This window comes from Aspergillus heteromorphus (genome assembly GCF_003184545.1).
Source record: "Aspergillus heteromorphus CBS 117.55 chromosome Unknown BO70scaffold_2, whole genome shotgun sequence".
Taxonomy (NCBI): Eukaryota; Fungi; Ascomycota; class Eurotiomycetes; order Eurotiales; family Aspergillaceae; genus Aspergillus; species Aspergillus heteromorphus.
The window spans coordinates 546,862-563,605 of NW_020290407.1; the positions used below are offsets into that span (position 1 = coordinate 546,862).

At 37.1% G+C, this 16,744-nt stretch overlaps 3 protein-coding genes across 3 annotated transcripts; 1 reads left to right on the top strand and 2 right to left on the bottom strand.

Moving 5' to 3' along the window:
• Positions 1–7,181: 7,181 nt before the first annotated feature.
• BO70DRAFT_376650 (uncharacterized protein) lies at positions 7,182–10,383 on the bottom strand. The gene is made up of 3 exons (XM_025545145.1): positions 9,795–10,383; positions 7,491–9,735; positions 7,182–7,388 (listed from the first exon to the last, which is right to left on the bottom strand). Exons 1-3 carry the CDS (start codon positions 10,343–10,345, stop codon positions 7,344–7,346), a joined length of 2,841 nt encoding a protein of 946 aa, XP_025403254.1. The 5' UTR covers positions 10,346–10,383; the 3' UTR covers positions 7,182–7,343.
• A 402-nt stretch (positions 10,384–10,785) lies between these two features.
• Positions 10,786–12,208, bottom strand: BO70DRAFT_283462 (DUF1479 domain-containing protein; the record flags this gene model as incomplete). Its single annotated transcript, XM_025539093.1, has 2 exons — positions 10,786–11,955; positions 12,008–12,208. The coding sequence occupies 2 exons, from the start codon at positions 12,206–12,208 to the stop codon at positions 10,786–10,788; spliced, it is 1,371 nt and encodes a 456-aa protein (XP_025403255.1).
• A 982-nt stretch (positions 12,209–13,190) lies between these two features.
• BO70DRAFT_368039 (uncharacterized protein) lies at positions 13,191–16,604 on the top strand (the record flags this gene model as incomplete). The annotated part of the gene is made up of 7 exons (XM_025544600.1): positions 13,191–13,242; positions 13,296–13,543; positions 13,642–14,260; positions 14,890–15,051; positions 15,120–15,474; positions 15,531–15,759; positions 15,816–16,604. The coding sequence occupies 7 exons, from the start codon at positions 13,191–13,193 to the stop codon at positions 16,602–16,604; spliced, it is 2,454 nt and encodes an 817-aa protein (XP_025403256.1).
• Between the last annotated feature and the right edge of the window lie 140 nt (positions 16,605–16,744).

A 16,744-nucleotide genomic window follows, 5' to 3' on the forward strand; every position in this document is an offset into this window, starting at 1 on the left:
TAAAATACTGTATATTTATTTAATAATAACAAAGATAGTCTATATTTATAAAATAGACTAATTCTTGAAGAATCAGTAGCTTCTTATAGAGAGATTAATATCTTATAAATATCAGAGAGATATAGAACCACTATTAATAATCTTACAACTCTCACAACCACTATAATACATCATCCTGATGACCTTTATCCCGATAGCTGGGTTATTCTATCACAATAATACTTATCTAAATATAATAATTATAAATATCTAATATCTAAATCTTAACTAATCTGATAATTATAATTAAGAAATTAATTATAATTATATTATTAAGCTATAGAATTTAATAATATCTAATATTAAATAATTAAATTATAAGATCTGAATAAATATAATTCTAATAAAAAATAATTAAAAAAAATTATTTATCTATATTATAAAATAGATTTAAGAAAAAAATATACTCTATTCTTAATTTTTTATTTAAATTAATATTATATCAGAAGCTTTAATAAAACTAGTAAAAAAAATAAATTAAATATATATAACTATATATTAGATAAAAAAAAAGATTTTTAATATAATTATCTTAATATAATTAGAGAATATAAATTATTTTTATCTAGATATTAGATAATATTATAAAAAAGCTTTAAAATTATTATTTTATTAATAAAATAAAAAAATAACTGAAAAAGTAAGAGCAGATATTCTAAATTTATAATAAAAATCTTTTAAAATTAAGATAAAAAAAAAACTATCTAAAATTAGTTTTTTATTTATATTAATAATCTTAGAACTATTATTAGACAGTGGATTTTTTTAACTTAGAAAATCTTATTTAAAAAATATATATTATTCTTTGTATAAATTAAAATAAAATTTAAAATCTAGATATAGATAATATTAACTTATACAGAATAATAATTATATAATATATAAAAAATCTTAATAAAAAAAATACTCTGATTAAGATAATAGTATTATAATAATAATTTAATTAAATTTTTAATATTAATATTAAATAGATTAATTATATTATAAGTATTCTATATTATATAGAATTTTAAAATAAATTTTAAAAATATTATTAAATAATATATAAAGCAAAGTATTTTATTTTTATAATTATAAATAAAATAATTATTATAAAACTTAATAAAATAAGTATAATAAAATATTTTTTCTAATATTAAAAAAACTAATTTTAAATAAATTTAACTTAATAAGATTAATAAATTCCTGAGCTATAATTCTAAGATATTTAATAAATCTATTAATTTAATAAATAGTAAAAACTGAAGTTAAATTTTTAAACTAAAAAAAATTAAAGATTCTGTTATATTATAACTACTATTTTTTCTAATTATAAATAATTATAATAAAAAGAAATTTAAATCATAATCTCTCAGACTATTTATATTATAAAATTAAAAAACAGATATTTTTTTTTATTAAAATTATAAATTCTTTTTTTTAATATAATATTTATAATACACAGACCAGATTTTCTAAAGAATTTCTTATAAAATAAATATCTATATATATTTAAATATTTTTTTAATTATTTATTATTAATATATTTATTATAATAAAAATAAATAATTAAGATTAAAAAAATTAGAAAGTTATTTATTTATATTCTAAAAAATATATTTTTATAATATAATTTAAAATAAAAATATTCAGAAAAAATCTTATATATACTAAAAATATTTATCTAATTTTTAGAACTTACTAATATTCTATTTTATAGTTTAATTTTAATTAAGAATAAAGAATAATTACTATTATAAAAAAAAATCTAGAAAAATAGATTAATTTAGCTGCTAATCTTATTAATAATCTTTAAACTTAAATTATAATTAATTCTTAGTAAAAAAATACTAAATTAAGTAAAGATATAAGTAAATTAAAATCTAATTTTAGATAAATTTTATTAATTTATTAATATATTATAGCTAAAAATATTTTTTATAAATATTATTATAATTTAGAAAAATTCAGAGTAAAAGATTTATTTTAAATAATTTAAATTTAAATATTAATATAATATTATTAAAAAAGTTTTTATCTATTTTAGTTCTGCTCTAGCTAATAATATATTATTCTAAAATAATATTAAAAATATAATATAATTTTTAAATATTTATCTAAAATTAGAAATTTACTAATTCTTAATAGAAGAGAAAATTAATTAACTAAAGTTTATTTAGATATTTAATAATTTAAATTAATTAGAATAAAAATCTGATAATCAGAGAGATTAGATTTTTAATAATAAATATTATAAAAAGAAGTTTCAGAGAATTCTCTATAATTATAAATATTCTCTGATTATATTCAGTAATTAAAAAAATTATACTTAATATTTTAAAAATTAAATTTTATTAGATCCTGTCTAATTTTTATAAAGTTACTTATTTTATTTATAATATAATATATATAAAATTACTTAAAGTTAGTTCTAAATTATATTAATAATATTATAGAAAGAATAAAATAAAATAATAAATAAATTTAAAAAGTATATAATTATACTAGTTAATTATAAATAAAATATTAATATTAATAATTTTAATAAAGATCTCTTAATATTTTTATTAAATAAATAAATAATAAAGAATATCTCTGAAAAATATAAATAAAGCCTGGGTTTTTATAATAATATCTTTTATATTAATATATAAATTTCAAAGCAAGCTTTAAAAATTATTATTTAATTTATAAAATAATATAAGCTATAAACTAATAAAAAATTATTATCTTATAAATATAAAATAAAAAATATATCTTCAACTTCTAGCAAGAAATCAGATTTAGATAAAAAATCAGATTCTGATAAGATATTAGATTTTAATAAGAATAAGATAGAATTACTAATATTAAGTTTAGTTATATCTATATTTAAGAAAAAAAACAAGATAAGAGATAAAAATCTATTAAGAAATAAAGAAAAATTAAGAAAAGAAAAATAAAAATAATCAGAAATATAAGATCTAATTTTAATTAAAAGAAAAATCTAATATTAACAAGAAAAAAAATCTGATATTATAAAAAGAAAAATCTAATATTAATAAAAAGAAAAATCTGATATTAATAAGAAGAAAAATCTGATATTAATAAAAAAAAATCTAATTTTAATTAGAATAAAAATCTAGCTTCTGCTTTAATAAAAAAGAAAATCTAATTTTAATTAAAAAAAAATAAATAATAAAAAATAAGATTTTATTTTAAGAATATTTCTTATATAATTCAGAAAATAAACTAGTATTACAAAATTTTTTATAATTTATTATTAATTTTTAATAATTACTTTTTTTTTAATATATATAAATTTATACTGTTATAATATTATTTTAATTAATTAATAAAATCTTCTTTTCAGAATATAATTTATTATCTAATATATTTCTTAAAAATTTATTAGCTTTATTAAATTCTTTTTTTTTAAATTTATTAAATTAGTCTTGTCAAATATAATCTAATTCTAAATTATAAATTATATTTAATAAAAAATATAATAAAGCAGTATTTTTTAATAAAATATATATATAAATCTTTTTATTATAATAATATAATATAAAAACAGCAAGAATAATAATATTTATAAATATAAAATATAAATATTTCTAAGAATCTGCTGTTCAAAAAATATATATATAAAAAAATTTTCAGAAAATTACTTTATTATATAATAATATATCTAAGATTTATTATATTTATTATAAATAATATTTATTATATTTATTTTCTCAGGATTTCTATATTTTCTTAATATAATATTATTTATAGAGCAGATTATATATTAATAAAAATCTTAAAAAAATAATTATTTAATTATTTTTTATTAATTAATTAAAGATATATTATAATTCTAACTTAAGTTAGTTTTTAAAGAACTAATATTTTTTCTATTTCTAGACTTAGATTTTTACTTATATATTAAAGAATTTTATTAATTAAATTTTAAAATTTATTCTTACTATATAATTATTATTTAATATTATTAATTATTTATAATTTCAGTGATTATTATAAATAACTATTAATTTAGATTAATTAATTAAAATCTTAGATTACTATATAATTTATAATTAATTAATAAATAAATCTTATATTAAATAGCTAGAGATACTTGATAATATTCTAAATAATATTAAAATATTAATTACTCTTAATAATTAAATTAATTTATAGTAAAAATTCTTTATAATAATTACTAGTTATTTTATTAGTACTAATTAATAATATAAGAAAGTTCTTCTTAGATTTAAGTCTCTGAATAAAAGTTATATAAATAATTAAATAATAGAACTAATTATTAAAGTTCTTGTTTTTTTAATCTTAAAAATCAGATTCTTATAATTATAATAGATAATACTACTAATAATAATTTAATAATAAGAATTATTTAAGATTAGCTATATATCTAGTTTAAAAATTATAATTTAAATAAGTAGATTTTTAATCCAGCTTTTATTAAACTAGTTTAATTATAAATTTATATTTTTTATTTTATTTATATTCTATAACTTGTTTTAAAGAAATTTCTTATTTTTTTTAAAATTAAAGTAATAAATAATCAAATTAAAATAATATAAAAAAAAAAAAATTTATTAAAATATATAATAAATATTTTCTGAATAATTAAAAAAATATATATTCTATTTAAAATTAGAATTATATTAATAAACTCTTTTTATATAAATTTATAAAATTATAAAATTTATTAATACTAATTCTTTTTATAAAATATATTTTATAAAATATAAGATTAATATCTGAGATTTTAATTTTTTTTAAGATTATAAGACTTAATAAAACTTAATATATCTTATATTTTAATATATAATTACTTTTTAGATATTAATTAATTAATTTATTATAATATAAATATAAGAGAATCTTATATAATTATCTTTTATTTATACTAAATAAAAATAATATAAATATTTTCTTAATTTTATATTTTCTTTTTATAATTTTATCTTAGCTTTTTCTAGTTTTTAAGATTTAATTATAAATAAGATATTTAATATTTATAATATTTTTTTAATATTTAAAAGATATCAGTAAGCTTTTTTAAAATAAAAAAATTTTATAAAAATAATCTTTTTTAAAAATATTTAAAAAAATATAAGAAAAGCTTTATACTTATTATTCTAAGATTTATTATAATTAAAAATATATTTATATTATAATTATTTTTTTTTTATAATTAAAGATTTAGATTTTCAGCTCTGCTGACTAGGCTAATAAAAATAAAAATTAAAAATATAAATATTAAAACTTTTTTTAAAAGTTATATAAGTTTTATTTTACTTAATATTTTTATTTTATATAATTTATATTATTAATCTATTATTTAATTTATTAGATTAACTTATTTATATAAGAAAATACTCTTTTTCAGATTTAAAATATTTCTTAATTTATTAAATTAATAAAATTAATAAATATTTATAAAAAAATATATATATTATCTCTATAATTTATAATTTTATTTAAATATAAGATTTTAACTTAAATTAATTTTTAGATTCTATTAAGATATTTAATATTCTTAAATAATAAAAAAATAATATTTTTTAATTTTTAATTTTTATTATTATAGCTCAGGATTTTCTTTTTATTTTAATTAATAATATTAATATTAAATAATTATTTAATTTATTATATAATATTTATTATTATTATTATAATTATCTATTATTAAAAATTATTTATATTATTATAATTTAGATATATACTAAGAATTTTATTTTAAAATAAGATTTTTATATTATTAAAAATAATAATAATAATAATCTTAATTCAGAATTAAAGAATAATTTAGATAAATAAAATAAAATTTTAGATAAATATACTAAATATATTAATAAGAAGAAGAATTTAAAAAGAAAATTTAAAAATATTAAATATTTAGAATAATAATATAATAGAATAAAAAATTAAGTTTATTTATTTTATTTTATAATTTTTATTATTAATAATCTTAAGAATATTATCTTACTTAATTTTAATTTTATTATTATATTTATATTAATTTAGATAATTATAATAAAGATCTATAATCTATTTATTCAGATTTTTATTATAATTAAAAAAATTTATTTTATCTTTATATATATTTAATTTATAATTAATTATATATATTTTTTATATATTTTATATTTTTTATCTAAAATTAGTTTTTTTATAAAATATAAAGAATAGATAGATCTATTAATTTTAAAATTTTTATAATTATATATAATTTATTTATATAATATAAATATATTAAGCTAAGAGATAAAATCTAAGCTTATAAAATTTAATTTATTTAATCTAAGATAGATTTATTAATTTAATTAAGTCAAGCTCAAAAAATTTAAACCTGCCTGTTGAGCTTATTCACTCACTCGAGCGGGTTCTCTTGATAAGCCAACCCAAGCGAACCCCGAGCTGACAAGCGGGTAATGACAAGCCTAATTTAGCTTAGTTATTTTTTAATAATTTTTATTATTATATTCGCCGGCGCAGCTGTGATAATATATCTAATTTTTTATCTTATTAAGAATATAAGTATAATAAAATAGCAGAGAGATTCTGTATAATTAATAATTATATCTTTAAATTATAATAATATTAATAAAATAAAAAATAAACTTTCTATTCAGGGCTTTCTGAAAAATACTTTAAATTTATTAAAATTATATTAAATAAATTATTTAATATTGTAATTATATAAGTATATATATATAGTAAAATATTAATAGTTTAATTAATATATAATATATCAAAGAGCTAAACAACTGAGTTTATAAAGGATTTAGTAGCCTGATCTGTGATGCTGGCAGATAATCTGTTCTGAAGAAAATTGACTGCAAGAGGGAGTTGTAGGTGGGAAAGAAACTCAGAAATAATTTCTCTGCGGAGGGGGCTTTTATATTTCAAAGTCACAAGGAATTGATGAGGGAATTTTCCTTTATTCATAGTCAGCTGATGTCATTGACTGAAGGGTGAATCGCTGGCTGGTGATAGGGGTTAGTGATTCACAACTCCAGATTTCACTATTCATGTATTACATATTGGGGTTTTCATTGGAGGATCATACGAGCAATATATTTTACCAAGGGAATTAGAATAGTGAATATGATAGTTCCATTCACTGTTAGGTATCAAGTCTTGTCATTTGTGACTGGATAGTTTGGAGTAAAAAGATAAGAAAAAAAAATAAAAACAGCAATATTGAACATTATATTGTATCACGTCTTCACGTCATATATCTAGATGAAAAGGATCTTCTAGGTAGTAAGTATTCCAATCCCAAGACATTCTCTCCAACATATAATACACCCGTCCTGTGATTGTCCCATTCATGAAGAAGCTTTCCAGATTTGGTTGATTTGCTTTTTCCGGACCTATGAGAAATAATAATTAGTATGCGGTAGAAGAAGACAGAAAACAGAAAGAAGGATGGGGGAAGAAACGGAGGAAGGAAGAAAGAAAGAAAGGAAACATACCATCGGAGCCAAAACAGCCACACCGATACTCAACGCAACGATAGTCATGAGCAACTGCAGCTTAGAGAAACCCTTGCCCAGCACATCGAATGACTGGCTAGGGGTTGCTCTGGTAGCAAAGATATCTCCGCCAAAGGCGAAGATCAGACTCGTACTTTCCAAGAGAGTTGGGGTGGAGAGAACAGTTTTGATGCCGGCAACGTCGCGGGAGTGGGTGAGGAACCATTTGCCTTCGAACTGGAGAAAGGGGTTGTACTTGAAGAGACCTTCTTCGGCCTCGAGGGAGGTCGGGTCGCGGCCGACGGGGCGGCGGGCGTCGAGAACAGGACGGGGGATGCCGACGATGGCGTTGGAGAAAGGGAGGGTGCAGAGGAGGTGACGGACGGTGATGCCTTGGCGGGTCTGGGTGACGGCCATGTGGGAAATGGGCTCGGGGATGAGGAAGGCTTGGGCGATGACATGGGGGAGGGGGAGGTCCGTGATGCTGGAGTAGTTGGATGCGGAGTCGAGCGGGCCGCGATCGTTGGGGATGGATGATTCGTAGAGCTCTGAGATCACGAGCTGGTAGCCCTTAGCGTCGGTGGGGTCGACGACGTCGCCCCAGAAGGAGTAGGCGAACCAGTTCTCGGAGATGACGGAGGCAATGGGCTGGGTGGTGTCGACTCCCTGGTGGGCGCTGGTGTGGAGGATCCGCCCGGAGATGGCGTCGAGGAGATAGAACGTGGCCGAGTTGTCTCCCACGGCGGTGATGAGGGCGAGGTTGGGGCTGATGTACTTGTAAAGGACAGACCGGTCGCCGAGGACCTTGCCGATAGAGGCGATGGGGTCATGAGGGGGGCGCGCGGTGGCGTGGATGATCTTCTCGCCTGGGGCAGGGCGGAACTGCCAGGCAGGGTTCTGGTTGTCTCTGGCGAACCATCCAAGGACACTACCGTCATCGCTGAGGGTCACAAAGAACCCTTGGCCATCGACGGACTCCGTAGGCACGCCGTTCTCCTGGATTCCGACGGTGACCGGAGTAGTGCCATCGCTGGCGACGGCAACAGAGCGAATCTTCACGGTAGCGGGAGAGCGGTTGAGGACCTCACCAGACGTGACATCCAGAGTCACGGAGCTGCCGTCATCCACGTAGATGGTCGCGGAGCCTGGCTGGGTCAGGATCGCTTTGACATTCCACGACTCAGTTTCGGCCGCCTTGACCTTCCAAGACACGGCGCCGTGGTTGCCGGCATCAAGGGAGTAGACTCTCCCGTTCTCCGTAGCAACGACAACGGGCCTGACAATTCCGAATCCATCGAGGTTGGAGACCTCGTCCGTCAGAATACTAGTGAGAATGCGCTTAGGCAGCTCCTTCAGCCACTCCGGAAGATGTTGGAGGTCTCTAGCGTGGCGCTTGACACGATGCATGTAGGCACCATAGAGGGTCTCGTGGCCTTCAACTTGGAGTTGATGCGCCAGATCTTCTTGGATGTCCTCTTCAACCCAGGCAGCGGCCAGTGCACCTGCCAGCGCTTCGTACCTAGTCCATTCCGTCTGACCGTTGCGGATCAACTGCCAATCACCAGAGATCAGGGCAGCGGCCGACCGGACAGCGACAGTATCACCCCTGGCAACAACCTCCGACACAGAGTGCAACGCTTGTTCCATGGGAGGAGCCTGGTGAGTCCATCTTCCAAGAATTCCATGGGAGGCAGAGGAGACGACCGTAGTCTCTGACTGGGTGATGCGGGTGAAATACACATTTGCGTCCTTGTTGCTCGTCGAGAAGACAGACCATCCCTCCAGGCGAGGCAGCTCATATGCCTTAGACACAGAGGCTGACTTCAGATCGATGTGGTAAACCTCAGCCCATGTAGTGGAGTCCGTCTCGTAATGCACCAGGAAATGCGGCAGCGACTCGAGCTTCTTAGGGGCATGAATAGTGATTGAGCTGATGCTTTCCCCACTCGTGTTCTCGATATCGAAGGTATGTACCTGTTTCGTTCCGATCACGTTGACCTTGAGGGCCTTCCGGGATTGATCCGCCCAGGTGATCAACGGGGCTGCGGTGTTTGCGCCCACGAAGAGAACAGAGTCGGCGCTCGACACGTCGCTTTCCGAGCTGAGGACCTGCTGTTGGTTTTGCTGACCGGTCAGTGGATCCAAAGAGGTAACCTTGATCCTGTAGCCTTTCCGCGCGGATGATTGTAGGGAAACGTAGAAAACCTCGGTAGAGGAAGACGAGATCTGGATCGGGATGTCACCGCTATAGAGGCCTGTCAGCATGGAATCTCCAAAATAAATCAGCAAAGCAGTGAACCACACCTTTCATCCAAGTGCTCCCACTTGGTCTTTCCGGAATCCCCATCCAGCCTCCTGACGACAGCTGCCTTCCCGCCGAAAAGCGCCACTGTGTCTTTGGTCGGCGGAGAAGCACTGGCATCCTCCAGCTCCAGGAGCTCCAGATCGGCCACAGTTTCATCCACAAACCAGTTTTCCCAGATCAATTTGCCATCCAGAGCGGTCCAGGATGACAGGTAGTCGCCCGCGGCGCTGACCAGAGCATTTGTGCCTTCGGAGGCACGGAGGAGAGTGTGAGCATTGCCATCGGCGGGCAGCGCGGAGCGGGAGAGATTCTGTCTCCAGACGAGGGAGCCGTCTTTGGGGTTCACGGCGCCGAGAAGCGACTTCTCAGACAGCGTGTACAGCAAGGAGGCATTGGAGGAGGGGGAGGGCTTGAGGAAGAAGGTGGACTGGGCAGAGGGAAAGCCGAGTAGCGCGTGGTGGTAATCGACGTGGTTGACCTCGTCCGCGTAAATGGCGAGCGACGAGGGAACGCACGAGGCGAGCAGGAGGAGCGTCGCCTGTAGCCACATAGTTATGACCGGTGTGCTGGATCGGGCATCTGAAAGGGAGGGGTGGACGATAAGCTGGAGATGCTGGAAGTTGCTCCAGTCGATGAGGTTGCGGGCGGTGATGCCACTTGCGGCTAGCCCCTTCTGACATCAACAACAGCTGCCCATCCACTTCTACTTCTTCTTCCTTCTCCAACATGCTCGTTCACCTTTTCTGCTACGATGGACTACAACTCGAGGCATTGGATCCTCATATCCAAAAGACTACTTCATTCCTACTGAACAGTTGGCTTTTAGGTTTTCCCATGCAGGTATGGGGTACTTCTTTGCTCCAAAATCAGGCAGCATTCGACACTATAACGAATTGACGTTGATTTTCAACAAAATAGAGTTCCAATTCCCACATATACAGATGAATCTGTGACATACAGGAGCTTTTACGCTATGGCGAAAAAAGAATCTCAAGCTTGACCAAAGCATGCCTTGTTCGCAGCTTTGACAACTGCCTTCTCGCCCTCGCTCATATCTTCGGCAATCTTCCACGGGGAATTGCCCATACCCATGGCGCGCAGGCCATCTGGGCTGACGGTATTCCACTCCAAGGCTCCCTGAAAGCCGATTTCCCCGGGGCCACCGGCGCCAGGGAAATCCCATGGCGGGGAGTAAGCAAGCGCCGCCTGACGTTGCTTGAGCAGATAGTCCACATTCATGTCACACATGGGAGTGGCAGGAATGTAGAGTACGCTGGAGTCTCCCTTGCCTCGATGTTCTTTATCCACGGAGTGCAAGGAGTCACAGTGCCAGGCGACATAGTCCCCTGGCTCGACTTCAGGAACGGAGACCATCGTGGCTTCCAGTTCCAGGTGTGGGTGAGTAACCGGGTTGTACTCCTGACAGGCACCGGGTACGGAGCCAGGGAAAGTGTTGTCCAGCGCCGGCTGCAGGGTTTGCGTGTCGAAGAACGGCCGGAGGATAGTATAGGCTGTGCTGTGGGTGATCATGGGGCACACGTGCAGTGAGCCTTCCCCAGGAGCCGTGTTCGACATGGACAGCCACCCTTGGAAGAATCGCAACATCGAGCACGCACCGGCTCCGTTGTACAAGTCCATCTTGGCTGAGACACGATGCTTCGCATCCCAAGGGTCATATTGTTCCCACTTGCCCTCGAGAATCTTAGAATAGACCCTAGAATATTCGGGATCCTCCCAACGCTCGAGCGAGCCGCCGTCTATATGAGGACCGAGGGCGAACTTAGCATCACCGGGCTGTCTGATTCGAAGTCGGTCTGCATAGGTCAAGGGGTTCCTTGTGGAGATAGGCGTGTTGGGATCCGATGAATGCCACAGACGTTGCAAAAAGCGCTGTGTATCGAGCAGGTTCGGGTGTGCCCGAGCCTCTGCCTGTGACGGAGTCCAGTAAAGCTCGTATACTGCGGGCGAGTCGGGTGGGAAGGCCTTGACGCAGTCCTTGTTGGCAGCAGCATAGTCCTTGATCCTCTCCTTTAGGTCTAGAGCTTGTCGTCCAGGCAGTACGTTCCTAACCACCACGGAACCTCGGTGACGGATCTCTGCAAGGACATGGTCCGGAACCGTGCCATTAACCACGTCGGAATATCTCACCGACGGTATGATCTATAAATATCAGTGTCACTCTTTCGGATAGAATGGGCAATGTTTGGCTTACGTCGCTGCCTTTCGACTTGATCTGATGGACTTCCTCCTCTAAGCTGGGAAGGAGTCTCTCCCAGCTTTGCTTCAGTGCCTCTTCATTCGCCTGGAAGTATTGCAATTTCAGATCCTTGAACCGCGAAGGCAACGGCTCAGGCTTATAGTCAGGTCGCAGGCTCGGGAAGACACTGGAGATATCACCGGCAGCTTTGGTCATCGGAGAGGAGGCCGATGTCGATGTGGACGCTGCCCGAGCGGCCGTCTTGGAAAGTAATTTAGACATGGACATTGCATCCAAAATCAGGTAGATCCGTCAAGTTTAGAGCCCCCTTCAGCCCCCTTCTTCCCCTCACTTCCCCAGCCAGGGCTTCCCTGATATAATACTCGTCGGAAATCCCATTTGGTAAGGCGGCCCGATTGCCTGTTTCGGTAAGCAGCCGCCATCCCCGCAAAGCCGGCAATCCAAATATCCACGATTCCCCGGGACTCCCCCACTCCACAAAAGACGAGACACGCGGTCATTATTATTATGCGGTCTGGTTCGCGGTTGAGTCAGCTGGATGGAAGTTGATGGCAGCGGAGAAAAAGTCTGTGTGGACTGTTGCAGTGAGGAGTCTGGTATCGCCCACGAACGGCCCGACTACTACCAAGACAGCACAAGCACAATAGGAAGTGGACACGACAGCATGCGTGGTGGGATATCTAGTGGAATTCGGTGGATACTGTCTTCGACCTGTCAGACTTGGACCTGGTCGATCGGCACTTGTCCGATGCGGACAGCTCTGCCACCGCATCACTACTATCTATCGGTACTTGCTCGGATAATGAGCCCGCCAGGGATGTCGCCGTCGGCTGAATGCACAGTATGCTCTATCTATCATCTATGACCGGGAGTCGTGGCCATGATTTCTACACAGTCGACTAGTATTAGAAGGACGCCTAGTCGATAGCCAGCTGCATGAGCACATCGAAGGCACTAGTAGGAAGATAGAAAGCGCAATACTACCCCGAGCCGGCCGTCTTCCGGTCCCAAGTCACTTGCAGGTTACTGTCCTGGGCGCTGCACACGGGCGAGAAGGCCGACGCCGAGGAACTCGTATCACACCCCCTCACAGAATGCTATAAAGCTGCCTCCAAACATCTTGCGCTGAGACGGAAAGCACTACTCTCGAACTATTACCATCAACCTGCCACTCCTCATGTCTTTCTCTGTAAAAGGTCGATCTGCAATTGTGACGGGAGCGGGTTCAGGTGTGTATATGCGATGTAGTCCACAGCAGACACGCCTGGCTAAGTCAATGTAGGCATCAACCTGTGCTTTGCCAAACTCCTCCTCGAGCACGGATGCAATGTCCTGATCGCCGACCTAGCCCTGCGCCCAGAGGCACGGGTTGTCGTTGATCAGTACGCAATCCCATCGAGTGCTCCACGAGCTGTTTTCCAAAAAACCGATGTGACCGATTGGAGACAACTAGAACAAATGTTCGAAGTCGCGGAGCGGGAATTCGGAGAGCTGGACATTGTGTGCCCCGGAGCAGGAATCTTCGAGCCCGTAGGTTCTCCAGCCAGGTGCTAGGTGCCAGGTGTCCAAATGCGGCACTACGTAAGGGGTGCAGGGGCACGCACTTTGCTAACACCTGCCTGCCACAGCACTGGACCAATTTCTGGCGGCCTCCCGGTACGCCGGAGAGTCAAGACGCACGGCATGGAGGCCGATATGCCCTATTGGATATCAACTTGACACATCCGATCCGCACGACACAGCTAGCCATCTCCCACTTTCTCCGGTATGGGAACAATCAGCGACGCAAGCATATCATCCATATCTCCAGCATTGCCGGCCAAAATCCCAACCCGGGCGCCCCCATCTACGTGGCCACCAAACATGGCATCAGCGGCCTGGTTCGATCGTTGGCCATCCTTGACAGCCAACGTGGGATCCGCGTGACCGCAGTTGCGCCAGGAGTAATTAAGACACCTCTTTGGACCGAACATCCGGAAAAGTTGAAGATATTGGATGAGAAGACGGATGAATGGGTGACGCCCGAGGAAGTGGCCCAGGTCATGTTGGCGCTGATCCAACAGGACACGGTGGGTGCGACTATTGGGGATCAGAAGGCCCAGGGCGCCCAGTTCCCGGTCAGTGGAGGGACCATCCTGGAGGTTTCGAAGACGGTGCGTCCAGTGGAGGCGTTCAATGATCCGGGGCCGGGAGGACGGCCCGGCAATACGGTTTCTGAAGGCAAGGTGATATTGGACGAGGTTTATGGTCTGCTGTCGGAACGGGGATGGGGAGTGCCTAAGCTGTAGATCTGGTCAGTGATGCCAATAGCAGCCAGTCAGTGCTGTTTCTCCACACGTTGTACAAAGCAAGTGTAGTGCGTATCGAATGGCTGGAACCTGGCGGAGAAGTTCGTACTTTGAGAGTTCGTAAGTTCGTGTCCGCAAATAACAAACGCAACAAATCCGGGGAAGCGACTGGGATGATGACTGATTGCCGGCCCGTCGCACGCCATTGGGCGGGTGGCCAGTGGCATCTCGTCCATTGGATCCGCCGCCGCCTCACTGCCTCTCTGGCGACTCTTCTGCTTCTCCCCCCAACCCCTCCTGTTGTTCTACACTCTCCTCTCCTTGCGTGTCCGCCTCTATACCGCCATCTCTAGTCTTTCCCCAACAGGCGCGACGGGCTTGACTGGCTTCCAACTGACTATGGTTGATTGACCACCGCAGAATCCTGTCGTGTGGCCACCTTCAATCAATCCTTATCTCTCCCCAGAAGAATCTCTCCTCCGACCCGACCACCACCACCACAACCCCAACAACCACCTCTCGAATCGTCACGATGATGGACGATGAGGCATCTATCAGGGCCGGCTCCCCCCGACCCGGATCTCGAAGGTACGCGACATCCCCTGACCCTGACCCTGACGGGTGTCTCCCCGTGCTCCTTATCGCTAACCGCCGGCCGGTGTCGCAGAAACGGAGCCAGAGGGAAACGAGCCCCCGGGCACCATGGTGAAGCCACCTGGATCAGTTGTGTGATCAATCTGGTCAATACGAGTGAGTCGAACCGTGCAGCATCTTATCTCCGCGTTCGGTCCGTTCCTGACGAAGTGGTGGTCTCTTAGTTATCGGGGCCGGTGTTCTGGCCATGCCTCTCGCCATCTCGCACATGGGAATCGTCCTCGGCGTCTTTGTGATATTGTGGTCGGGAATTACGGCAGGGTTCGGTCTATATCTTCAGTCGCGGTGTGCGCAATACCTGGAACGGGGCACGGCGTCCTTTTTCGCCTTATCGCAACTCACCTACCCGAATGCGGCCGTGGTCTTCGATGCTGCTATCGCGATCAAGTGTTTTGGAGTCGGAGTTAGCTACCTCATCATCATTGGGGACCTGATGCCGGGTGTCGTTCAGGGGTTCGTTGGCGGGGCTCCGGATTACGATTTCTTGGTGGACCGGCATTTTTGGGTCACGGCTTTCATGTATGCGAGCGCCGCTGCTGATACTGATCTGGATTGTGCTGACTGATTGTGCTCAGGTTGATTGTCATCCCCCTCTCGTACCTCCGCCGATTGGATTCGCTCAAGTATACGAGTATTGCGGCTCTGGTCTCGATGGCCTACCTGGTGGTTTTGGTTGTATACCATTTCGTGAAGGGGGACACCACGACTGATCGGGGCCCCGTTCGCGTGATTCATTGGGCTGGCCCCGTTCCGACCCTCAGTAGCCTCCCGGTGATTGTCTTTGCATTTACTTGCCACCAAAATGTGAGCTCTGCCGTTCCATCCGCTGTTCCCTCGTATCTTTCTGACAAAAAGCGCAGATGTTCTCCATTCTGAACGAAATTGGCAACAACAGCCACTTCCGAACCACTGGCGTTGTTTTTGCCAGCATCGGCGGTGCTGCTGCCACCTACATCCTGGTTGCCATAACCGGTTACCTATCGTTCGGAAACAGTGTGGGTGGCAACATCGTGAGCATGTACCCCCCCGGGCTGTGGGCCACGATTGGACGGGCCGCTATCGTCATGCTTGTAATGTTCTCGTACCCTCTGCAGTGCCACCCATGTCGCGCCTCTGTCGACGCGGTGCTGCGTTGGAGACCTAAGTCTGCGTCTGCTAGCGACAATTCGCCGCACCGGCACCCTCTTCTGGGCTCGAAGGGAACCCGAACCCCAGAGCCGATGAGCGACCTTCGGTTCTCCGTCATCACGACCACCATTCTTGTCTTGAGTTACATTGTGGCCATGACAGTATCCTCTCTCGAGGCTGTACTTGCTTATGTTGGCAGTACTGGCAGTACCAGTATCAGCTTCATCCTCCCCGGCTTATTCTACTACAAGATCTCCTCTCCCGATTCGCCCCACCACCAGCGTCTGTTGAAAGAGGACGACGAGGCAGAAGACGGCATGATATCCGATGACAGCAACGATGACGCCGACGAGGAGAGCATCCAGGCCCGGCCACTGACGGAAAGCGGCATTCTTCGCCGTGGCACCCGCCAATGGCGCAGATCCCTGCTCCGCAAACTGAGCCTGGCGCTCGTAATATACGGCGTTGTGGTCATGGTCGTTTGCTTGATCACGAACTCTCTTTTTATCGCTTCTCACTAGAACTTCGAGACGGACAGGCACCCATCTCGCGCACAACTCTAACGTTGTGTGGCTTTTCTCCAACTTCCCTACTTTCCTTTGGCACTCTCGCATTGCACCGGGATGGACTCTTGCATTTTCCTTTTTGCATAACCTACACT